Source organism: Salvelinus alpinus, chromosome 2 (assembly GCF_045679555.1).
Source record: "Salvelinus alpinus chromosome 2, SLU_Salpinus.1, whole genome shotgun sequence".
Lineage (NCBI taxonomy): Eukaryota > Metazoa > Chordata > Actinopteri > Salmoniformes > Salmonidae > Salvelinus > Salvelinus alpinus.
In genome coordinates, this window is record NC_092087.1 from 37,335,984 (window position 1) to 37,362,941 (window position 26,958).

A 26,958-nucleotide genomic window follows, 5' to 3' on the forward strand; every position below is an offset into this window, starting at 1 on the left:
TGCAGAAGAACTACAGGGGGTTTTGAGAGAAGGGATTCCAGCCTGTAGAATCCATTGGGGCCAAAGTAGTGGGAACGGGTATTGGTATTTACACTGAGTGCACAAACCATTAGGAACACCTGCTCTTTTCATGACATAGACTGACCAGACGAATCCAGGTGAATCTATGATCCCTTATTGATGTCATCTGATAAATTCACTTCAATCAGTGTAGATGAGCCTGGAGACAACTGAGACGGATTGTGTATGTGTGCCATTCAGAGAATGAATGGGCCAGACAAAAGTTGTGCCTTTGAAGGGGATTATTTTAGTAGACGCCAGGTACACCGGGTTGAGTGTGTCAAGAACTGGAAAGCATCTGGGGTTCACACTCAAGTTTCCCATGTGTATCAAGAACGGTCCACCACCCAAAGGAAATCCAGTCAACTTGACACGACTGTGGGAAGCATTGGAGTCAGCATGGGCCAGCATCCCTGTTGAACGCTTTCAACATCTTGTAGAGTCCATGCCCAGACGAATTGACAGCAAAAGGGGGGGACAACTCAATATTATGAAGGTGTTTCTAATGTTTTGTACACTCTTTCTCTATATAGAGTTAGATGGCGAACCAATTTTATGAAAGGCAGCAATATGCGACCTAGCGTCTAGCCTGCCGGAAAGCCACACGAAGACGAATTGGTACTCGTGCATCCGCGGTTCTTCTACCGCGCGTTCACGACTCTGGCTCACTTATTGCATGATGGCCGAGGGAGGCGGACCCGAGTCGGGTAGTGCGGCAGACCCCGATCCGGAGCCGGTAGCCGCTCAAATACCGACACCTTCAACCGAAAGTCAAAAGCAGAGTATTGGAACACTTCTCAAAACAATTCTACGAAAGGGCGACGAGTGGTAATGTGTTTTGAATGTAACGTTAGCTAGCTAACCAATAATAGCTACTATGCTAGCCAGCTATCTACTTACAGTTCACGGGAACTGAAAGTAGCTAGCAATAGCATAGGCCCGTCATTAGACGGGTAAACCGGTTCCCATTGAACAGGAAATGGTTTGATTTGTTGGGCCAGGGCAGGAATGAACATGCTAACGTTAGCTATGTCTCCTCATCCGATAATATTTACTTTATCGACCACTGCAACGTAGTAGTAGTAGTAGTAGTAGTAGTAGTAGTAGTAGTAGTAGTAGTAGTAGTAGTAGTAGTAGTTAATAGCTAAGGTTAGTTCACTAACAAGCCAAGGCATTGCGCAAGTTAGCCATGTCTGCTCACATTAGCTTACTAGCCGACTAACTAGCTACGACATGACGAGGTGTAGTCAAAGGCCCTTCTTCAATGCAATAAAGTGGAGTGACTGCGAATTAATGCTAGCTAGTTAGCTTGCTATCTTACTAGCTAGCTAATGCTTTGTCATTGGACCTGGATAACAACCAGCGACTGGCCCTGTCAGGTTTCCAGGCAAAATATTTGCAATATTTTAACTAATATAGTTTGGAAACCAAACTCTTTCCTCTATCTATTTTGCTAACGTAGGTTAGCAAAATCAGTACTGACTAACAAGGGAGGGGAAACAACCAATGGGCTCAGCGAGAGCTAGGCTAACCACAATGGCATTACAGTACCAATTGTCTTGAGTTGAGAAAGTAGTCTGCCGGGTCATATAATGTTATGATGTTTACATCTAGCTAGATGAATTCACACAATGTTTTTTTTAGCTCAAGGAAACAATCATTTTAGTTGGGATTGATGACATGTTTGGTATGTTCCTGGGGCCAGACTCCAGACAACTTGCATTGTTTTGGCCTCCCAGCCTGTCTGAACAGGGTGAACAAGTTAATGTCAGATGGGAAGAAATTGGCCTATGGCTATCTGACTGACTAGTTTGCAGACTCTAGACCTAATTTTGAACCCATCTGAGATGGGTATTATAAAGGCTTTAGTTGCAGTACCTTGTATCTCATTTCGAGTAGCCTAGCTAATTTAGTCACTTGATCTTTTTTTCTATTCTAAAAAGGGAGATGCTTACAAATAAAGTTTCCCACTGCCTGAGCTTTGGACCATGTGAAATCCTGCTAACAAGTTTATGCAGTGGAAGATATTCTTACTTGAGATTGACATCCTTGCTCACTTTTACTGTATGTGAATGTGACCTAGAGCACAAGACGGTTTTGTTTTGTTGTTGTTTTGAAAAATATACACTTAACATGCAACAATTTCAAAGATTTCACTGAGTTCATAGTAAGGAAATAAGTAAATTGAAATAAATTCATTGGGCCCTAATCTGTATTTCACATGATTGGGATTACAGATATGCATCTGTTGGTCACAGATACCTTAAAAAAGGTATGGGTGTGGATCAGAAAACCAGTCAGTATCTGGTGTGACCACCACTTGCCTCGGAGTGGGACACATCTCTATCACATAGAGTTGATCAGGCTGTTGATTATGGCCTGTGGAATGTTGTCCCACTCTACTATGGCTGCTCGAAGTTGCTGGATATTGGCGTTAACTGGAACATACTGTTGTATACGTTGATCCAGAGCATCCCGAACATGCTCAATGGGTGACATGTCTAGTGAGTATGGAGGAACTGGGATTTTCAGTTTCCAGGAATTGTGTACAGATCCTTGCAACATGGGGCTATGCATCATCATGCTGAAACATGAGGTGATGACGGTGGATGAATGGCACAACAATGGGCCTCAGGATCTCATCACGGTATCGCTGTGCATTCAAATTGCCATTGATCAAATGCAATTGTTTGTTGTCTGTAGCTTATGCCAGCCCATACCATAACCCCACCGCCACCATGGGGCACTCGGTTCACAACATTGACATCAGCAAACCGCTCTACCACACGACGCCCTACACGATGTCTGCCATCTGCCATGTACAGTTGAAACCAGGATTAATCCGTGAACAGCACATTTCTCCAGTGTTCCAGTGGCCATCGAAGGTGAGCATTTGCCCACTGAAGTCTGTTAGGATGCAGAACTGCAGTCTGGTAAGACCCTGGTGAGGACGGCGAGCATGCAGATGAGCTTCCCTGAGGCGGTTTCTGACAGTTTGTGCAGAAATTCTATAGATGTGCAAACCCACAGTTTCATCAGCTGTCCGGGTGGCTGGTCTCAGATGATCCTGCAGGTGAAGAAGCCCCATGTGGAGGTCCTGTGAGGCCGGTTGGACGCACTGCCAAATTCTCTAAAATGGCGTTGGAGGCGGCTAATGGTAGAGAAATGAACATTCAATTCTGTCAACAGCTCTGGTGGATATTCCTGTAGTCTGCATGCCAATTGCATGCTCCTTCAAAGCTTGGGACATCTGTGGCATTGTGTTGTGACAACTGCACATTTTAGTGGCCTTTTATTGTCCCCGGTACAAGGTGCACCTGTGTAATGATCATGCTGCTTAATCAGCTTCTTGATATGCCACACCATCCGGTGGATGGATAATCTTGGCAAAGGATTAATGCTCACTAACAGGGATGTGAACAAATTGAAATTTATGCACAATATTTGGTGTGTATGGAACATTTCTGGGATAATTTATTTTAGCTCATGAAACATGACACCAACAATGTTATACATGCATGTTGCATTTTATATTTTTGTTAAGTGTATAGTGCCAGTCAAAAGTTTGGACACTTACTCATTCCAGGGTTTTTCTTTATTTGTACTATTTTCTACATTTGTTCAAGATATCAAAACTATGGAATCGTAGTCGAAATTGAAAAAGTGTCAATCAAATCAAAATATATTTGAGATTATTCGAAGTAGCCACCCTTTGCCTTGATGACAGCTTTGCACACGCTTTGCATTCTCTCAAGCAGCTTCATGAGGTAGTCACCTGGAATGCATTTCAATTAACAGGTGTGCCTTGTTTAAAAGCTAATTTGTGGAATTTCTTTCCTTAATGCGTTTAAGCCAATCAGTTGTGTTGTGACAAGGTAGGGGTGGTATACAGAAGATATCCCTATTTGGTAAAAGGGCAAGTCCATATTATGGCAAGTATAGCTCAAAAAAGCTAAGAGAAACGGCAGTCCGTTACTTTAAGACCATGAAGGTCAGTCATTGTCGAAAATTTCAAGAACTTTAAAGTTTCTTCAAGTGCAGTCGTTCAAAAAACATCAAGCGCTATGATGAAACAGGCTCTCATGAGGACCACCAGGAAAGGAAGACCCAGAGTTACCTCTGCTGCAGAGGATAAGTTCATCAGAGTTAACTGCACCTCAGATTGCAGCCCAAATAAATGCTTCACAGAGTTCAAGTAACAGACACATCAACGTGAATCAGGCCTTCATGGTCGAATTGCTGCAAAGAAACCACTACTGAAGGACACCAATAAGAAGAGATTTGCTTGGGCCAAGAAACACGAGCAATGGACATTAGACCGATGGAAATCTGTCTGATGAGTCCAAATGTGTGATTTCTTTTTTTCCGTTCCAAAAGCTGTGTATTGGTTTGGGATGAGTTAGACTGCAGAGTGAAGGAAAAGCAGCCAACAAGTGCTCAGCATATGTGGGAACTCCTTCAAGACTGTTGGAAAAGCAGTCCAGGCAAAGCTGGTTGAGAGAATGCCAAGTGTGCAAAGCCTTCATCAAGGCAAAGGGTGGATACTTTGAAGAATCTAAAATAAATGTTGATTTGTTTAACACTTTTTTTTGGTTACTACATGATTCCATATGTGTTTCATAGTTTTGATGTCTACACTATTATTCTACAGCATACAAAACAGTAAAAATAAAGAGAACCCTTGGTTCCTCTCTAGGTCTTTTCCTAGGTTCTGGCCTTTCTAGGGAGTTGTTCCTCGCCACTGCTTCTACATCTGCATTGCTTGCTGTTTGGGGTTTTAGGCTGGGTTTCTGTACAGCACTTTGTGACATTGGCAAATGTAAAAATTGGCTTTATAAATAAATTTGATTGAATGAGTAGGTTTGTCCAAACCTTTGACTGGTACTGTATGTTGACAGATGGAGAAATACTCCAAATAAGTGAATACTAGACATGAATACTAACATTGTTAGACATAATGTAGGAACTAGTGGAACAAGTTGTCTGCATGCAAGTTCCTTTTGTAGCTCAGTTGGCCGAGCATGGTGCTGGTAACGCCAGAGTAGTTGGTTTGATTCCCGTGACCACTCATACATAAAACGTGTGCACACATGACTAAGTCGCTTTGGATAAAAGTGTCTGCTAAATGGCATTTATATATTATTACTTTTACCCTTGTGTGATATTTATTTTAAGCTGCACGTTGTCATCCTCTCCTCGCAAACAGTATCTTACCAAGGCACTATTTTTTTGCAGGTTTCTGATTGATAGCAGGTGGTTTAAGCAGTGGAAGAAATATGTGGGATTTGACAGCTGGGATATGTACAATGTTGGAGAGCACAGTCTCTATCCCGGCCCTGTTGACAACTCAGGCCTGTTCTCAGGTAATGCAGGCATCATATTCACTGACACATTCTTCACAGCCTTACACCATGTGAAATGTTGTATCTTAATCTGTGAGTATGCCAATGTGTTTTCTTCTGTCTCTGCTTTGAGCATGAATCTACACAACTAGTTATAAACAAGCACTCAAAATACTTGCTCACTCTAAATACTTGGTGTCATAACTTACCTTTACTCTATTTCTTCTCAGACCATGAGACCCAGATCTTGAAGGAGCACCTAATAGATGAGCTGGACTATGTCCTTGTGCCCACTGAGGCGTGGAACAAGCTTGTCTGCTGGTATGGTTGCCTTGAGGGCCAGCGGCCCATCGTCAGAAAGGTGACGCTATGAATTATTATTATTTTTTTCACCCTTTTCCTTTAGTCTCTCTCTAACCTTGCTCTTTCTCTCCGTAGGTGGTTGAACACGGTATGTTTGTCAAGCACTGTAAAGTGGAGGTCTATCTGTTGGAGCTCAACTTGTGTGAGAATGACAACATGGACAATGTGATCACACGTCATTTCAGCAAAGCTGACACTATAGGTAAAGGGGGTTTACTGTACTGTGGGCCAGAGAGCAAACTGACGCGTGAACTAACTAGTTATGTATCATATTCAGGCACTTCTGACTTTTGATTAGCTAAATATTTTGTGTGTGTGCCCTGTCCAGACACCATAGAGAAGGAGATGCGGTCGCTATTTGAGATCCCAACAGGGAAGGAGACTCGACTGTGGAACAAATACATGAGCAACACATACGAGCAGCTGAACAAGCCAGACAGCACCGTGCAGGATGCTGGTCTCTTCCAAGGCCAGGTAGAGTACTATCTCTATCCCAACACCCCACTTCAGCTCACTCACTGCTAGGCCACACACAGCTAGAGCTAGACCCTTTGACCACTGGCTCTGTCTTCATTAGGCACACAGCACAGGGGTTTCACTATACATTTTTTTTAAGGGAAGCTGCAATGGTGTCACGTTTGTATACTTAATCACTTATATCAGCAGTTGTTCCTCCCAATAGTTGAAATTGTAGCTACGTTTGATTACCATTAGTTCCATCAGGGATCAAAACATTCCTAATGTCAGAGGTTGTTTTGCTCTCATGTTTTGTTACCCAGCAGTTATTAACTGCAAATTGATTATGTTATGATAGTTGTCTTTGAGGTCACCTGGGTTCTAGCCTCGTACTACCATCCGGGTCTCGCAAGCTTACATACGTTTATGTAAGTTTACGAGATCAGGAAGATTGTGTGAGACTAGCTGGGTTCAGCTGAGATTAGTTTTTGTGGCACGGCTCTCACCGGCTTGTTTCCCACACAGGTGCTCGTGATCGAACGCAAGAATGAGGACGGCACGTGGCCCAGACAAGCCTCCCATCCAAAGTAAGTTAATCGGTCTATGGTTACCCTTGCTCTGTTCTAGGACTTTGTGGCAATTTGTACATTTGGATTAAAATGGCTTATGTTCCATCATGTCTGGTTGCGCAAAATGTCTGAAACTTGTCCAGTAAGTTTTCTATGTTCCTGTTATTCAGATCTAGTACGGCCACATCCAGGAATTTCACTACCTCCCCAAAGCTCTCCTCCAATTCGTCAGCAACCATCTCCTCAACAATAACTAATGGGGACAGCAGCAACTCTGGCAGTACACTGAACAACAGCACCTCCTCTGGCAATAGGCAAGCACACTGTGATTTTGTCACTATGACACAATATGCAAAGTACTTGGATATCACTAGTTAGTCTGACCAGCTCAATGGAGTAACATTTATGTTTAGGAAGATTTATACAATCTGTTGATGTTTGATCTGTTATACACTGGACTCAACCTTACTGTTTCTACAGATTGGGAGGTTACAATTCATACAGCTCATCCTACAACTACAGAGAGTCACCATCCCAACCTGGCCTTTGTGGTCTCAGTAACCTAGGCAACACCTGCTTCATGAACTCTGCCCTCCAGGTACCACTCACTCACTCACTTACTCACACTTTGAACTGATATTTCCCTCTTACTCACCTCACTGTTTTGTTGCAGTGCCTGAGCAACGCATCCCCTCTCACGGAATACTTCCTAGATGACCAGTATGAGGCGGAAATCAACCGGGAGAATCCATTAGGAATGAGGGGGGAGATTGCAGAGTCCTACGCAGACCTGGTCAAGCAGATGTGGCTCAGCCGCAGCAGCTACGTGGCCCCCCGCACCTTTAAAGTAAGCCGCGCCACAGACACAGTAGACTGAATTTCTATAGGCTACTGCGATTGTCATTGTCTTGTAGTGCACCTTCCTCACCCTCTTTTTGACCAGTAGATTTCTCCAATTAAACTCTATGGAGTTTCTTTCAGTTTCTGACTTACAAACTCATGCAGATAGTTCAATGCTCATTGCTCTGTCACAATTACTTTAATACATGCGTGATTGACAAGTTGCACAGTCTTCTAACCGCCACCCTGTGTTCCCACTATATCCCAGACCCAAGTTGGCCGCTTCGCCCCCCAGTTTTCAGGGTACCAGCAGCAGGACTCCCAGGAGTTGCTGGCCTTCCTGATGGACGGGCTTCACGAAGACCTGAACCGCGTTAAAAAGAAGCCTTACCTGGCCCTGCAGGATGCAGGGGGCCGGAAAGACGAGGTACACACACACACACACACACACACACACACACACACACACTGCAAAATATCACTTCTGTACAAATCAGTTTTCTTCTTCTGTATAACAGATTGTAGCTAAGGAAGCCTGGACTAACCATCGCCTGCGCAATGACTCCATCATCGTGGACATATTCCATGGCCTGTTCAAATCCACTCTGGTGTGTCCAGAGTGTGCCAAGGTCTCTGTGACCTTTGACCCATTCTGCTACCTCACACTGCCTCTGCCCATGAAGAAGGACCGCACTATGGAAGTGTTCTTGGTCCGCATCGATCCCCAGTCCAGACCTACGCAGGTAACACACACTGGATGGGCACTGCTTTTACCCCTCCATGGAGATGGACACTGTTGTCATAATAACAATATTGTGTCGTCTGCAATGTAAATCAAACATTTGCATACCAGACCAGTCTCAACGGAGATCTAGAAACCGAGTGGTCTTTGTACATGCTGCTGTAATGTTTTCGATTTCAGAGTTGGCCACGGTTCACCTACTGAGGTCTTAACATCCATGTAGACGGAAGTAAAAATATCTCTTCTCTCCCTGTGCGTCTCTCCTTGTCTTCCCCAGTACCGAGTGGTTGTCCCCAAGCTTGGCTCAGTGACAGACCTGTGCAGCGCCTTGTCCCGGCTCTCTGGAATCCCTGCTGAGAATGTGAGAGCTGAATAAGGGACATTTTACTTTTGGACTCTATTTTTACAGCGTGCTCATGGTGACATTTTGTTCATGACTTGATAAGATTTAAATAAATGTGTAGTTTAATACTTTGTAAAGGTTTTTTGTGAGACTATCTTCAGTTGAGGGTAACGTTTTGCCCAATTGACGGTCTGATAAAGTGACTCCAGTTGAGAGAACCATAAATCAGGGTTCCCCAATAGGTGGCCCGCGGGCCAAATTCGGCTCACAAGTGATTTATTTGGAAATTAATGGGAAAACAACATTGATTAATAAAAGATCCCCAGAATGAGCTCAAAGGGATTTTAATTTACAAAATCTATTCTAAATTATTCCCACTCATGAATAGAGGCATATGTGATCGCATCCAACTGGAAGGTTTGAAATGATTACATTTTTGTCATACTATATCTGTTTGGGATTCTTGCTGTCAATTTGCAGTGTACAAATAATTTATAACTAAGTTCTGGCCCCCCCGACCATCTGCTCAAGGAAAAATCATCCCACGGCTGAATATAATTGGAGACCCCTGCCAAAAATGTTTTCTCCTGTCCTCCTAGATGGTGGTGGCGGATGTTTACAATCACCGGTTCCACAAGATCTACAGACGAGACGATGGCCTCAACCAAATCATGGAGAAGGATGACATTTTTGTGTAAGCCTTGTCCCCTCTCTTGCACTGGAAGATAACATATTGAACAGTGGTTGGGTATGCGCAGACATCAGTCACTTTATTGTTAGCCAGGAGTTTATAGAATAACCACACAGTAAACACTACAAATACTCAACATATACAATATATATGTTTTTACAAAAACACCTCCGGTATGCTACTATCATTCTCCATGTTTGTGGTCCAGGTATGAGGTGGCGGAGGAGGATGCGGAGAGTATGAACCTGCCTGTGTACTTCAGGGAGCGCCACTCCAAGCACACAGGAGGCTCCACGGGCACCATGCTGTTTGGCCAGCCCCTGCTCATCACTGTGCCCCGGCAGAACCTGGCCGCTGACATGCTCTACGAGAAGGTGCTGGAGAGGATTGGGTGGGTACAGTGTCTGTGGGCCTGCTTTTGTTTCTACTTGTGATCATATGTACAGTATGCCCCACACAGACTTGAGATATTTAACATGTAGTTATGTGAGAAATGTGAGCTTTGCACATGTGGCAAAACGTTAAAGGCCCAGTGCAGTCGATTCTGTTATCTATCATATTGTACAACAGCTGATGAATCTAACACTGAAAGTGTGACAATTCTATCAGTGTTATTCCTGATAGTTGCTGGTTGAAAACACAATCTACATAGGACCTTCTAATCAGTAGGTTTGCATGGGCGGGAGTTTCGGCTTTCCATGGTGACATCACCATCTGGTAAATTGGTTAATATACCAATAACAGAGTTCAAACCTCTCTGCCAATAACGGCTAGTTTTCAGGTTCCACCTCCCCTCTGACTACTTCCAAAATTCTTGCTTGAGAAATACTTTTTTGCCCATTTTAACCCAAAAGGGTACCCAAAAAGTATTTTATATTGATATAAAAATGGATGCATTGGGCCTTTAAAATGTACAATATTGACCAACTTTTCCCCAACCCAGGCGCTACGTGACGCGCTCTCAAAGCTCCACCGGTGAGGGGAGGGCCTCAGCCTCTGCCTCCTCCGCCAGCTGCAGCCAGGCAGCAGAGTGCTCAACAACATCCTCCAATCGCAACGCTGCAGCGAGTGGGAGTGGCAGCCCCCTGTCAGACGGGGCATCCTGCAGCTCCAGCAACAGCAGCAACCACTCAGGAACCTCCAACGGGAACGGGGTGTGTGAAGGTAAGCAACAACACGGACTGTCTAAAGGCAGTACAGTTACTTACATCTCGTACACCTATTGGTATCTTTATTATGTTATTTATTGTTTATTATATTTATTATGAATGTGTACCAAGCACATTTTAGTTTTGCATTCATGTACATGTGCCCTATTTCATTCCCACGGTCTGACATGGCTTGTGTGATTTCCAACTTCCAGGTGAGGAGGAGGCCATGGATCAACAGGTGAGTCCGGAGCCAGAGAACGGCCAGTCAGAGGAGGAGGACGCCTCAGACCTGGAGAATGGCCCTAAAACCAAGCCGTGCTCCAGCACCCCGCCCAAACTGTTCTCCTTCAGCATGGTCAACTCTTACGGAACGGCCAACATCAGTCCACTGCCTTGCGACGGAAACATCCTCAAACTAAATAGTTAGTATTCAGTCTCCCATTTAACTTTTGAGTGCTTCAACCAGTTAAAAAAACGTCTTGGAAAGAAAAGTTTAAACTGGTTTTTCAGAAGTCCCAGGTGATTTAAAATGTTTCTTGAATTAGAGAACCGGCTTTAGATGTGAGTTGCAAGCTGACCAAAGCACCTTATCTCCTCCGTAGCACATTCCACAGTGGCGATCGACTGGGACTCGGACTCAAAGAAACTGTGTTATGACGATCAGGAAGCAGAGGTCAGTACACTTTCAGTTGACGTGATCAGGTGGACCCAAAGCCCTTTTTGTTGGAGTTCGAGTTTGAAAAATGTTTTAGTGTCACTCCACAATGATACCATAATTGACAATACAAAAAACATTGTGGACCACTCCTATAGAGTTTTGAGACACTAAAAACAATGATAGTCAAACATGGTACAGTATTTCCTTTGGCGTCATCGATAATACATTACATAATCTATTAAGGGTTGCATTAGCTTTCAGAAATCTGCCTTTTCAATACGCAGACATCAATAAATCTGCGTTTGATATTGAAAGTAGTGTTATTTTTTTTGCTTCAATAGAGATAACGGGTGTGCCACTATAGTTTAGTACAACATCAGATATCAACAGACAAAGAAGTGCAAAGCTGTTTTGCTAGCAGCCACAAGTAAATGAGCTTACAATGAAAAGGCAAGATATTTTTTGCAAAAAACAATGCATGGCCATCATATTTCTGTGTATCATAGACAGAATGTAGCCAGCAACATTTCCTAATGTTTGTTTGAAGTTAATCTCGCGTTTGAACTTTCTACCGGACAAAAACTATACCAGAGAGAAGTAGCCTACACATCAGTCAGAGCGCTGTCTGGTGATCCAATGAAGAGAGAAAATTCACTACATGACCAAAAGTATGTGGACATCTGCTCGTCAAACATCAATCCAAAATCATGGGTATTAATATGGAGTTGGTCCCCCCTTTGCTGTAATAACAGCCTCCACTCTTCTGGGAAGGAAACTAGATGTTGCAACATTGCTGCGGAGACTTGCTTCCATTTAGCCACGAGGTCCAGCACTGATGTTGTGCGATAAAGCCTGGCTCACAGTCGGCATTCCAATTCATCCCAAAGATGTTCGATGGGGTTGAAGTCAGGGCTCTGTGCAGGCCAGTCAAGTTCTTCCACACCAATCTCGACAAACCATTTCTCTATGGACCTCGCTTTCTTCACTGGGGCATTGTCACGCTGAAACAGGAAAGGCCCTTCCCCAAACTGTTGCCACAAAGTTGGAAGCACAGAATCGTCTAGAATGTCATTGTATGCTGTAGCGTGAAGATTTCCCTTCACTGGAACTAAGAGGCCTAGCTCAAACAATTAAAAACAGCCCCAGATTATTCCTTCTCCACCAAACCTTAGTTAGCACAATGCATTGGGGCAGGTAGCATTCTCCTGGCATCCTCCAAACCCAGATTCTTCCGTCAGACTGACAGATGGTGAAGCGTGATTCCTCACTTCAGAGAACGCGTTTCCTCTGCTCCAGAGTCCAATGGCGGCGAGCTTTTCACCACTCAAGCTGACGCTTGGCATTGTGCATTTTAGGAGTGTGTGCGGCTGCTCAGCCATGGTAACCCATTTCATGAAGCTCCTGACGAACAGTTCTTGTGCTGACGATGCTTCCCAGAGGCTGTTTGGAACTCGGTAGAGTGTTGCAACCAAGGACAGACGATTCCTACGCACTTCAGCACTCTGCAGTCCCATTCTATGAGCTTGTGTGGCCTATCACTTCGCGGCTGAGCTGTTGTTGCTCTTAGACGTTTCCACTTCCCAATAACCAAATTTAGTTGACCGGGATAGCTCTAGCAGGGCAGAAATTTTACAAACTTGTTAGAATGCTAGCATCCTATGATGGTGCCACGTTGAAAGTCACTGAGCTCTACAGTAAGGCCATTCTAATGCCAATGTTTGACAATGGAGATTGCATGGCGGTGTGCTCGTTTTTATACACCTGTCAGCAACAGGTGTGGCTGAAATAGTCGAATCCACAAATTTGAAGGGGTGTCCACATACTTGTGTGTACAATGCATTTGGAAAGTATTCTTCTCCAACATTTTGTTACATTAAAGCCTTAATCTAAAACATAGTTTTTCCCCCTCAATCTACACACAATACCTCATAATGACAAAGCAAAAACAGTTTTTACATTTTTGCAAATTTATAAAAAATATTAAAAGAACTGAACACATTTACACAAGTATGCAGAACCTTTACTCAGTACTTTGTTGAAGTACCTTTGGCAGTGATTACAACCTCAAGTCTTCTTGGGTATGAAGCTACAAGCATGGCACATCTGTATTTGGGGAGTTTCTCCCATTTTTCTCTGCAGTCTTCTCTGCAGATCCTCAAGCGTTGTTGGATGGGGAGCGTCGCTGCATAGCTATTTTCAGGCATGGCCGATTAATTAGGGCCGACCTCCGAAGTTTTCATAACAATCGGTAATCGGCATTTTTTGGCCGATTACATTCCGCTAGGATACTGCGTGGCAGGCTTGACCGCCTGTTACGCGAGTGCAGCAAGGAGCCAAGGTAAGTTGCTAGCTAGCACTTAACTTTATAAACAAAAATCTTCACATAATCATTAGTTAACTACCGTACACATGGTTGATGATATTACTAGGTTAACTAGCTTGTCCTGTGTTGCATATAATCAATGCGGTGCCTATTAATTTATCATCGAATCCCAGCCTACTTCGCCAAACAGTTGATGTTTTAACAAAAGCGCATTTGTGAAAAAAGCACAATCGTTGCACAAATGTACCTAAACATCAATGCCTTTCTTAAAATCAATACACAGAAGTATATATTTTTTAAACCTGCGCATTTAGTTAAAAGTAATTCATGTTAGCAGGCAATATTAACTAGGGAAATTGTCACTTCTCTTGCATTCATTGCACGCAGAGTCAGGGTATATGCAACAGTTTGGGCCGCCTGGCTCATTGCAAACTGTGAACTAAGTTGCCAGAATTTTACATAATTATGACAGCATTGAAAGTTGTGCAATGTAACAGCAAGATTTAGACTTAGGGTTGCCACCCGTTCGATAAATTACGGAACGGTTCTGTATTTCACTGAAAGAATAAACGTTTTGTTTTTGAAATTACATGTTTCCGGATTTGACCAAATTAATGACCAAAGGCTCGTATTTCTGTGTTTATTATATTATAATTAAGTTTATGATTTGATATTTGATAGAGCAGTCTGACTGAGCGGTTGTAGGCGGCAGCTCGTAAGCATTCATTCAGACTTTACTGCGTTTGCCAGCAGCTCTCAAGCCTATCAACTCCCGAGATTAGGCTGGCAATACTAAGGTGCCTATTAGAACATCCAATAGTCAAAGGTATATTAAATACAAATGGTATAGAGAGAAGTAGCCAACGCGTCATAATTCCTGTAATAACTACAACCTAAAACTTCTTAACTGGGAATACTGAACCACCAGCTTTCATATGTTCTGAGCAAGGAATTTAAACGTTAGCTTTTTTACATGGCACATATTGCACGTTTACTTTCTTCTCCAACACTGCTTTTGTATTATTTAAACCAAATTGAACATGTTTTATTATTTATGAGACTAAATAAATAAAATCTATCTATATTAAGTTAAAATATTATTTGTCCTCCAATAATTGGTATCGGTGTTGAAAAATCATAAGTCGACCTATACTCTCCAGAGATGTTCAAATCCGCTCTGGCTGGGCCACTCGAGGACATTCAGAGACCTGTCCAAAAGCCACCCCTGCGTTGTCTTGGCTGTGTGCATAAGGTTGTTGCCCTGTTGGAAGGTGAACTTTCTCCCCAGTCCTGAGGTTCTGGAACAGGTTTTCATCAAGGATCTCTGTACTTTGCTCCGTTCATCTTTCCCTTGATCCTTCCAGTCCCTGCTGCTGAAAAACAGTATGATCCTGCCACCACCGTGCTTCACCATAGGGATGATGCCAGGTTTCCTTCAGATGGGACGCTTGGCATTCAGACCAAGAGTTCAATCTTGGTTTCATCAGACCAGAGAATCTTGTTTCTCATGGTCAGAGTCCTTTAGGTGCCTTTTGGCAAACCAAGCGGGCTGTCATGTGCCTTTTACTGAGGAGTGGCTTCCATCTGGCCACTACCATAAAGGCATGATTGGTGGAGTGCTACAGTGATTATTGTCCTTCTGGAAGGTTCTCCCATATCCACAGAGGAACTCTGGAGCTTTGTCAGTGACCATCGGGTTCTTGGTTACCTCCCTGACCAAGGCCCTTCTCCCCTGATTGCTCAGTTTGGCTGGGCGGCCAGCTCTAGGAAGAGTATTAGTGGTTCCAAACTTCTTTCATTTAAGAATGATGGAGGGAAGCCAGTATGTTCTTGGGGACCTTAAATGCTGCAGACATTTTTGGTACCCTTCCCCAGATCTGTGCCTCAACACTCCTGTCTCAGAGCTCTACAGACAATTCCTTCGACCTCATGGCTTGGTTTTTGCTTTGACATGCACTGTCAACTGTGGGACCTTTATATAGACAGGTGTGTGCCTTTCCAAATCATGTCCAATCAATTAAATTTACCACAGGTGGATTCCAATCAAGTTGTAGAAACATCTCAAGATTGATCAATGGAAACAGGATGCACCTGAGCACAATTTTGAGTCTCATAGCACCTAGGTAAATAAGTTATTTCTGTTTTTATTTTAATACATTTGCAAAATTTAACAACTGTTTTCACTTTCATTATGGGGTATTGTCTGTAGATAATTGTTTTATTTAATTAATTTTAGAATAAGGCTGTAACGTAACATTGTTGAAAATGTTAAGGGGTCTGAATACTTTCCGGATGCAGTGTGTGTCTAGTGTATATTTCATCTGAGTGAAGTGCTACTGATGCGCTAAATTCCTCCATTTACATGAATGATTTGAAGTGAACCTGAAGCCAAGCAGAGTTTACAAAATGCAGCAAGATGTTTTCTTTGTTTTAACTTTCCTTTTCTGTATGAAAAATGCTGAATCCTGCGTTATCACGACCCCTGATTATTGGTGTCAGTTATTATACACAGAACAAAAATATATATGTCAAGTGTTGGTCCCATTTGTGATGAGCTGAAGTAAAAGATCCCAGAAATGTTCCATATGCACAAACATATTTCTCTAAAATGCTGTGCACAGATTTGTTAACATCCCGGTTAGTGAACATTTCTCCTTTGCCAAGATAATCCATCCACCGGACAGGTGTGGCATATCAAGAAGCTGATTTAACAGCATGATCATTACACTGGTTCACCTTGTGCTGGGGACAATAAAAGGCCACTCTAAAATGTGCTGTTTTGTCCTACAACACAATAAAACGGATGTCTCAAGTTTTGAGGGAGCGAGCACTTGGCATGCTGACTGCAGGAATGTTCACCAGAGCTGTTGCCAGAGAATGGAATCTTAATTTCTATACTATAAGCCGACTCCAACGTCAATTTAGGGAATTTGGCAGTACGTTCAACCGGCCTCAACCGCAGACCATGTGTAACCACGCCAGCCTTGGACCTCCACATCCGGCTTCTTCACCTGCGGGTTTGTCTGGAACCATCCACTCGGACAGCTGATTTAACTGGGTTTGCACAACCGAAGAACTTCTGTCAAACTGTTTCAGGGAAGCTCATCTACGTGCTTGTTGTCCTCACCTGGGTCTTGACATTACTGCAATTTGGAGTCGTAACTGACTTCAGTGGGAAAATGCTCACCTTCGATTGCCACTGGCATGCTGGAGAAGTGTGCTCTTCGTGGTAGTGGCCTATGGTATTGATAGGCATAAGCTACAGACAACAAACACAATTGCATTTTATCGATGTTAATTTGATCGCACAGAGATACCATGACGAGATCCCGAGGTCCATTGTCGTAGCGTTCATCCGCCGCTATCACCCCATGTTTCAGCATGATAATTCACAGCCCCATGTCGCAAGGATCTGTACACAATTCCTGGAAGAGGCCTGTACGGCCTGCATACTCACCAGACATGTCACCCATTGAGCATGTTTGGGATGCTCTGGATGGCCGTGTATGAAAGCCTTCTTTACCTTGCCCTTTGTGCTGTTGTATGTTCCCAATAATGTGTGTACCATGTGTTGCTGCCTTGCTAGGTTGTCTTAGGTCTCTCTTTATGTAGTGTTCTCTCTCTTGACACGATGTGTGCTTTGTCCTATTTTTTTTTTTTTTAATCCCAGCCCCCGTACCCACAGGAGACCTTTTTGGTGGGCCGTCATTGTAAATAAGAATTTGTTATTAACTGACTTGCTTGGTTAAATAAAAAGCATGTTCCAGTTCCTACCAATATCCAGCAACTAATCCAAGCAATTGAAAAGGAGTGGGAGAACATTACACAGGCCACTATCAACAGCCTGATCAACTCTATGCAAAGGAGATGTTGCACTGCATGAGGCAAATGTTGGTCACACCAGATACTGACTGGTTTTGTGATCCATGCCCTTATTATTATTATATATATTTTTGTTTTGTTTTTTAAGCTATCGGACCAACAGATGCATGTCTGTATTCCCAGTCATGTGAAATCCAAAAATTAGGGTCTAATGAATGTATTTCAATTGACTGATTTCCTTATATGAACTGTAACTATTATTTTAAAAATATTTTAAATTGTTACATTTTATATTTTTGTTCAGTGTACATTCATCTATACACATGCATAAACAAAACTGTACAGTAGATAAAATAACATTTAGGCACTGATAAAGAAATGTCTCCGTTGGAGGGTAAGGTGGCAGGCTTTGGCATTTACATTGTTGCCGGATAAAAAAAATCCCACCATTTTTTATTATTTCATGGGATGTGTACCTGGCTATGTCTATACGGTGTGTATGCCTGTTACTCAGTCCTGTATCCTCTGTGTAACTGTAGGCATATGAGAAGCATGAGAGCATGCTCCAGGCCCCAAAGAAGAAGGCCACGGTGGCTCTGAGGGAATGCATTGAGCTCTTCACTACCATGGAGACACTAGGAGAGCACGACCCATGGTGAGACCCACCATCACTACAGCACTGTCTTACAGGGTCAACAAGATACACTAGCTCTTAGCACTCTACTCCCTACGCTGTTGAAACCACTATGTTCTGTGGTGAATTTTAATGCTGTTTTTATGTTGTACTGAAATCAATGATTCTTCACTTTTTCACACAGGTATTGCCCCACCTGTAAGAAGCACCAACAGGCCACAAAGAAATTTGACTTGTGGTCTTTGCCTCGCATCCTGGTGGTCCACCTGAAGCGTTTTTCCTACAATCGCTGCTGGAGGGACAAGCTGGACACGGTGGTGGACTTCCCTGTCAGGTACAGACCGCACTATGCCAAGAGGTGGAGCAGTTCTAACTGTGTCCTTTTTGTAATTATTTTATCAACAATGATTCACATTGAGATGGACATTGTCTGTACTCTTCATTCTTTGTATTTTGAGAGGTCAAACGATGAAAGCATCCTTTTGTTTTGTCGTCAACTTTTATGGACCCAGGGAATTGACACAGCTTTACACTAGAGGGTGCTGGTTTGCTAGATTTGTAGAAACCCTGGCTTGCTGTGTATTGGCCAATGAGAGGCATAGAAGAAGCAGTCCTGCATAGGAATATATGGAATTCTACAGTATTTCAATTAAATGTTTCAACAACAAAATTACATGGATTTAAGATTTTTTCATTTTATTTTGTTTAGCTCACATAGTATAAGTAAAACATATGCATTAAGGTGTCTAATAGTCAGTGGCAAAAACAAATGTAGACATTAATAAATGCATTTCTATAGCTTCCCAAATATATTTTTTTTTACAATTGAGGAGTGCCAAGATGGAGGCGCGTTGCCATCCAAACAGCACCCCCTGTAATTAATCTAGTGTGAGTACTACAGGGTTAGGAAAGTTACTTTTTAAATGTTAGTTACTAGTCCAGAGTTGTTAACAGTAATGTAATTTTTGGGATTACCCAAACTCAGTAACATAATCTGATTACATTCAGTTACTTTTAGATTACTTTCCCCTTAAGATGCATTAGAAGAAAACAAAAATGTATGTTACCAATTGAACGATATCTATTTATTTATCCTGTAATGTTAAAGTTTACATAGCTGGCCATATGAATGTTAAATTTTACATAATGGATTGGTTATGTAGGCTTCTTTTAACCCATCGCTTTCTACTACATATAATTTAAATCAGAATATTATCTTTACATTTAATATATATATAATTTGTAAGTCCATAAATGGATGTAGTAACTACAGATTGCCCCTTTTTAAGTCTATCAAAAGTGTGTGTTTGAGCATGTGTCCATTAGGCCTATGGACTAGCGCATTTTTCACTGGCTGTTAACTGGTTTCAAAAACCAGTGATTGATAGGCAGCTTAATCTTCTTGAATTCAACCATTATTGGGTTCAAATACACATTTAGATTTGTGAACAGCCATCCACAACAACCACAATCCGTAAGTCGCAAATAGCTAAATGAGAGAGCAGCAGTGTGATTCACATCAATGCGCTATGTAGATATCAATAATAAGTGATCCGTATCGCTCCGTATCGCTGTAGACTACACTGCTGTCATCCTTACCTTAAAGCGTTTATTCAAGTTGGATAATCTTTGGATAACGACAGCAGTCGCACAATTGGACATAGCTTGGACTATAGCATACAAAAGCCTATTCCTGCTTTTTTCTCGCTCAGGTGGAACAAACTTAAACTTGCGCCTATTTTCAATGCTGATTTCAATGTCATTGAGAAACCGAGAAGTGACAATGATTTTTTTCCCGCAAACATCCTTTCTGAATTTAAAAGTAATCCTTGGAAGTAATCATCTAGTTTTTCAAAAGTATCTGTAATCTGATTACAGTATTTTTGCTGGTAATGTAACAAATGAGTTACCCTTTTTTCCCTTCTCCCCAACCCTGTGTACACACACACACACACACACACACACACACACACACACACACACACACACACACGTACAATACACAAGGCCTTTGTCTATTTGAGGAAGTCATGGTCACATTTGAGTAGTCTTAACTGTCAGAGAAACTGACGTCAAGCTCCAACAGACAACAATAGCATCTGTGGTATAGTTACATTGGGTAACAATTACACAAGGGGAATTTCACCATCACAAAAAGCTCTTTAAACTAAACCAGGGTCATTTGAATGTATTTTCCATTAGCAGAATACTCAGGTTATTCTCCAGGTTGGGACAAGAAGCCATTTGATATCATGTTGTATAAAAGCTACCTGTGTGGGGGTTGTCTGGCTGAATGCCCGTGAGCCTCCCTGTGCTGTGTACTCTGATCTCTACTGAGTCACATTATGCAGCAGGAACCAGGAAGCAGAATTAAATGTAACTGACCTAGACAAGCCCTGCAGCTTCCAAGAACCTGACTCATGCTTACTGAGGATGGTTGAGACCGACAGAGCCCAGTATGTCCAGTATAGACTTTTATTTTTATTTTATTTAACTAGGTAAGTCAGTTAAGAACAAATTCTTATTTACAATGACGGCCTACCAAAAGGCAAAAGACCTCCTGCGGGGACGGGGGCTGGGATTATTTACATTTTATTTTTTATAACAATAATATATAAATGTAGGACAAAACACACAACACTACATAAAGAGAGACCTAAGACAGCAACACATGGCAACACAATAATAAAATGGTAGCAACACAATAATAAAATGGTAGCAACACAACATGTCGAGACAACAATGCATCACGCAAAGCATCCACAACTGTCAGTAAGAGTGTCCATGATTGAGTCTTTGAATGAAGAGATTGAGATAAAACTGTCCAGTTTGAGTGTTTGTTGCAGCTCGTTCCAGTCGCTAGCTGCAGCGAATTGAAAAGAGGAGCGACTCAGGGATGTGTGTGCTTTGGGGACCTTTAACAGAATGTGACTGGCAGAATGGGTGTTGGGTGATGAGTAATGGGTGATGAGGGCTGCAGTAGATATCTCAGATAGGAGGGAGTGAGGCCTAAGAGGGTTTTATAAATAAGCATCAACCAGTGGGTCTTGTGACGGGTATAGAGAGATGACCAGTTTACAGAGGAGTATAGAGTGCAGTGATGTGTCCTATAAGGAGCATTGGTGGCAAATCTGATGACCGACTGGTGAGGAAAATCTAGCCGCTCGAGAGCACCCGTGCCTGCCGATCTATAAACAACGTCTCTGTAATCTAGCATGGGTAGGATGGTCATCTGAATCAGGGTTAGTTTGGTAGCTGGGGTGAAAGAGGACTGATTACGATAGAGGAAACCAAGTCTAGATTTAACTTTAGCCTGCAGCTTTGATATGTGCTGATAGAAGGACAGTGTACTGTCTAGCCAAACTCCCAAGTACTCTAAACCCTCAGAGGAAGTGAACTCACCTGTAGGGAGAGGGGCATTCTTCTTACCAAACCACATGACCTTTGTTTTGGAGGTGTTCAGAACAAGATTAAGGGTAGAGAAAGCTTGTTGGACACTAAGAACTTTGTTGTAGAGCATTTAACACAACATCCAGGGAGGGGCTAGCTGAGTATGAGACTGCATATAAATGGATGAGAGAATCAAGGGCAATGGTGACATCATTGAGGATCTTTAAGGTTGCAGTGGCACATCCATAACCTGAGCGGAAACCAGATTGCATACCAGAAAGAATACTATAGACATCAAGAAAGCCAGTCAGTTGATGAATCACACTTGATAAAATTAGCATGGTTTTCTGTATAGCCCTGTGCTTGTGTGTTTAGCTGTCAGTCCAAGTCATTGTGTGTATGTAATGTGTAGTAGTAGGTTTTGCTAATGACGTCTTCTCTCTCCACACAGGGACCTGAACATGTCTGAGTTTGTGTGTGACCCAAAGGCCGGACCCTATGTTTATGACCTCATTGCTATCTCCAACCACTATGGAGGAATGGGTGGAGGCCACTGTGAGTAATGGTTGCTTCTGCCAGTAAAACCCAGGTCTATCCTTAATGCAGACTCTCAGACCTAGATAATAACTTACACCAGGGTGTCCGTGGGTCCTTTAAAAAGTATTTGTCTTAAAGGAATTTCTGATATATGAAGGCCTTGATAAGTCTTAGTCTTGCTCATGGTGGCACAATGGCAAGGTCCAGCCCTGCTATCTGCACAATACTATCTGCTGATAAAACTATTTGTTTTAGTACCTGGTAACCTGAAGCAGGTCAAATTTCAGTTGGTAAAACAGTCAGTTGTGTTTCGACTGTTGGTTCCCACTTACATGGCATGAAGTGTGAACTTTATCAATTTCTATTTCCTCAAACCTTTTCATGTATTTTGGCCAAGCTCGTGTTTGGTGGTGACTAACCAGGCCTGCTAGTGTTAACCAGTTCATCAGATATTCATCCCAGCTCAACTTTAGACCTCCCTGACCATGATGTAGTTTTCTAATGTTCCTCCAATATCTTGTACCTTCAGACACAGCCTACGGAAAGAACAAAGCTGATGGGAAGTGGCATTACTTTGATGACAGTAGTGTATCGGCTGCCTCGGAGGATCAGATTGTGGTGAGTGAGCCACTTCAAACCTTCCGTTCATGTGTAACTGTATACAGTGCATTCGGAAAGTATTCAGACCCCTAGACTTTTTCCACATGGTTACGTTACAGCCTTATTCTGAAATGGATTCAATAAATACTAATCCTCATCAGTCTATACACAATACCCCATAGTGACAAAGTGAAAACAGGTTAAGAAATGTTTGCAAATGTTTTAAAAATAAAACAGAAATATAGGGGGATACCTAGTCAGTTGTACAACTGAAATGTGTCTTCCGCATTTAACCCAACCCCTTTAAATCAGAGAGATGAGGGGGGGCTGCCTTTATTGACATCCACGTCATTGGCACCCAGGGAACTGCCTTGCTCAGGGGCAGAATGACAGATGTTTGCCTTGTCAGCTCAATACCTTATTTACATAAGTATTCAGACCCTTTGCTATGAGACTTGTAATTGAGCTCGGGTGCATCCTGTTTCCATTGATCATCCTTGATGTTTGTACAACTTGATTGGAATCCACCTGTGGTAAATTCAATTGATTGGACATGATTTGGAAGGGCACACACCTGTCTATATATGGTCCCACAGTTGACAGTGCATGTCAGAACAAAAACCAAGCCATGAGGTTGAAGGAATTGTCCGTAGAGCTCTGAGACAGGATTGTGTGGAGGCACAGATCTGGGGAAGATACTCTGTTCTGATGATACCAAGATTGAACTCTTTGGCCTGAAAGCCAAGTGTTATGTCTGGAGGAAACCTAGCACCATCCCTACGGTGAAGCGTGGTGGCAGCAGTGGGGATGTTTTTCAGCGACAGGGACTGGGAGACTAGTCAGGATCAAGGGAAAGATGAACGGAGCAAAGTACAGAAAGATCCTTGATGGAAACCTGCTCCAGGGCCTCAGACCAGAGCGAAGGTTCACCTTCCACCAGGACAATGACCTTAAGCACACAGCCAAAACAACGCAGGGGTGGCTTTGGGACAAGTCTGTCCTTGAGTGGCCCAGCCAGAGCCCGGACTTGAACCCGATCGAACATCTCTGGAGAGACCTGAAAATAGCTGTGCAGCGACACTCCCCATCCAACCTGACAGAGCTTGAGGATCTGCAGGGAAGAATGGGAGAAAGTCCCCAAATACAGGTGTGCTAAGCTTGTAGCGTCATACCCAAGAAGACCAATGTCTGTAAATGTAATATATATATATATATATTTTATTTTTTCCTGTTTTTGCTTTTTCATTATGGGATATTGTTTAGATTGATGGGGGAAAACAATTTAATCCGTTTTAGAATAAGGCTGTAACAAAATGTGAAAAAAGTCAAGGGGTCTGACTAGCCCTTGTTTTTTGAAACGTTGGTTATAAACATTTCTGATGTGGGACTCGTTATTACCCTTAGAGCTATTTGTTCCATGTGTCCAATGTCAGCAGTGATGATGGCTCTCCATTGACTTCATGTCCTTTGGTGTTGCGTGTCAGTGTTGCTGTGGTGTAACTCTATCCCCTATCCCCTCCACAGACAAAAGCAGCCTACGTGCTATTTTACCAACGCAGAGATGCGGGTGACGTCCCCGCCAAGCCGCCGCCCTCTTCCCCTCTAGGTGGCGCCACGGCCGACGCCGCCGAAGATCACATGGATACCAACTGAGCAGCGCTGTTGCTCAAGGACATGACACGCACTGAAGCAAAAAAAAAAAACACACTTTGTTGATGCACACACCAAGCTACTTCAGTGACATAAGACTTCTGAGTCAATATTATTAACTCCCCCCAACCCAGCACACCTTTTGTTTTTTTGTTTTGCTCATACATCGTCACCAAGAGCCAAAAGCCTTGTTAGATGCTTGACCCGAGAGACTTCCTCCCTGGAGCCGGTGGCCTGCTGATGTGTGAAATCAAGTTGACTAGTTTAAATAAATAAAGAGGAATATAAAAAGGCTTAGAATTCTCACTGGACGAACAGAATGTTAGAAGTGCACTAAAATGCATAAGTATTATTAACGCAAACTTTTCTGTTACCCACTAGAAAAGTCAAAAAATAAAAAAAGCCAAATCCACATCTTGTTTCTACCAAAGCGTTCCAAGTTGTACATTCTAAAGAAATGTACCAACTGCATTGACAGACAGGGGGGAAAGGGGAAACATGCCCTTGAGTTGTCTCTGATTTGTGTATGTGATGATAACCCTCCAGGGCAGGGGTGAATTTATGCAAATTTGTATTTAACATTGAGATGTATACAGAATTCAACACATGACACTGATGGATCCTGTGACCTTCTGCCTCCTGTGAAGAATGGATCCAGTCAGAAAGGCACACTGGAAGTGTTCCCTCTGCTACAGAAACACACACAGGCCCCTTCATTCTAGTCTGCCTCTGGGTTGGCCTGCAGGTCATTTCCACAGTATATGGTGTTCCCTTAAGGTCCTGTTTACTGTGCCTTGATGTATGCTGTGGCAGAGGCTTCATTTTCAGAGACGTGACTTCAGTCAGACCTTAGCGCCTGCTCTTTATGAAGCCAGGCATGCTAATGCTGTCTCTCTCATACACCCCCGTGCTCTATGAGATACGTCTCATCCTGCTAAAGATGTGCTGCTCCCCCTCGTTACGCAAAAGCAACAGCGGCCTTTTTAATCCTGCAACCTGTTTTCAAAAAGGAAGCACTTTAAGTTTTCCTTTAGTTGCATCTGGAATAATACATCTATGAATGACATGTGGCAAGGCCCTGACCACTCATACATTTCCAGATAATATGGCTGTACTTCCAAGCATATTTGATTGCTGACTGAATGGACACTCCGACTGCCAGCTATGGCCTGTCCTTAGGCTACCTGTCCTGTGGTATTACAGTCCTGCATTGAAATCTGACATGTATGAAAGTGGTGCTAAATTTGAGACTTGAAATTATTGCTGTTTGTGATAAGTCTCCAATCCATTGTCAAATAGAATTTGGACAGCAATAACTTAAAGGCATCCTCAGTTTGTTAAGGACTGCAGGCATCTGTAGCCATGTTCTCCCACAATGGACTCTCAGACAACCAATCAGCTGTTAAATAAAATATATAATAATGACATGACATCTTGCTCGTCAATGGATGGAAAAAGGACTCCTATAAATCGATCTGCTTGTATGCTGTCGGACTGTTGCTACGTAGCTCTATATTCTTCACTGATACAAATGTGTCCCATTAAATACTAGTAGTCTTCAGTAACAGCTGCTCGGCTTGTGGGGGGCTGGTGACGGCAACACAATACATGTCAGGAACCAGTGCCTCTGATACCTTCTCCAGATTCAGCACCCTTCCGTAGAATTTCCCTGTGTTGCTAAGTGTCTTGTAAAGGTTGATACAAGATACCAGTAACTACTTCATGGATGGATTTCCCGTAAGATAAATTCTAGCTCTGGCATTTGTCCTGTGCTTTTTCCATGTGGCACAAAAGCATGTAAATGTCTTTGGGACTGCAAATGTCCTGTTTGCTGGTTGGTCCCTCTGTGATTATGCCCTCCTGAGATGATTACATGATTAATATAACCATATTTATGTCAATGAATAGAAAAGCTTTACACCATATCTGTAATATTCTATAGCAAGTGAAAAAGGCATCCAGCTGTCCAAAACAGATTGGATTAGTTGCTTTTCTTTACAATCCTCATGAGCAACTTAGCAATTTGAGCGTCAATTTGCTGTCAATATCTTGAATAGATGTAAATAATCACACTATTTCAAAAATAGGGACATAACTGTTGTAATATTTATATTGCCAATATCTGCAATATTTGTTTTTAATTGAGAATTATTTGGATTGGAAATATAATAAAGACTGGCAGCCTAAAAGGATATCTTGTTTGGACTAGTTGCTTTCCAGAACAGTTCAAGAGAAAAAAATGAGGTATTGCAGACATTGCCTAAATGACTAGTTTATTACGTAAGTGCCCACAATATCCTTAAGCCACATCTTTAGGGAATCAACCTGAAATTGCATTAATTTCCTTCTTTTTTTTTTACAGAATAACTTCCTTGAGTAGTTGAGAATGAAATCACTAAAATGGCATTCTAAGTGTGTAAGCAAATATTAGGCTAAATCCTCCCTCTTTAGACCATTAACCCCTTCCCCCAGAATAGACAGTATATATTTCAGAATAAAGCTGCTCAAAATGGTGTTATCAAATTGCTCAAAAATTCTACATTTACTGCCGGTTCACACAGTCACACTGGTAGCCTGTTTTCCAGAGGAGAACAAGTGACATAATACTGCTATGATTTAGTGAAACACCTATAGTCCGGTCTTAATTCAGAAGGAAGTTATTCACTGCAGAACCTGAAAAGCCTGATTTTGCTGGTCAGAATGACTTGCATTTCCTGGTTTGGCTACTTTCACAATTCTGAAAAATCCCTCTTTCAGCACGTTTGGCTCTGGTGTCCAAATCTAGAA

At 42.5% G+C, this 26,958-nt stretch overlaps 1 protein-coding gene across 1 annotated transcript; it reads left to right on the top strand.

Moving 5' to 3' along the window:
• The first annotated feature begins 695 nt into the window (after positions 1-695).
• On the top strand, positions 696-26,363 carry LOC139542800 (ubiquitin carboxyl-terminal hydrolase 4-like). Its single transcript, XM_071348641.1, has 22 exons — positions 696-888; positions 5,296-5,423; positions 5,633-5,763; positions 5,841-5,967; positions 6,094-6,239; positions 6,747-6,808; positions 6,961-7,104; positions 7,271-7,388; positions 7,464-7,637; positions 7,899-8,057; positions 8,149-8,373; positions 8,650-8,733; positions 9,315-9,409; positions 9,615-9,797; positions 10,350-10,570; positions 10,770-10,979; positions 11,160-11,230; positions 17,900-18,015; positions 18,179-18,328; positions 21,836-21,939; positions 22,451-22,539; positions 24,046-26,363. The coding sequence occupies exons 1-22, from the start codon at positions 737-739 to the stop codon at positions 24,172-24,174; spliced, it is 3,018 nt and encodes a 1,005-aa protein (XP_071204742.1). The 5' UTR covers positions 696-736; the 3' UTR covers positions 24,175-26,363.
• Positions 26,364-26,958: the final 595 nt, after the last annotated feature.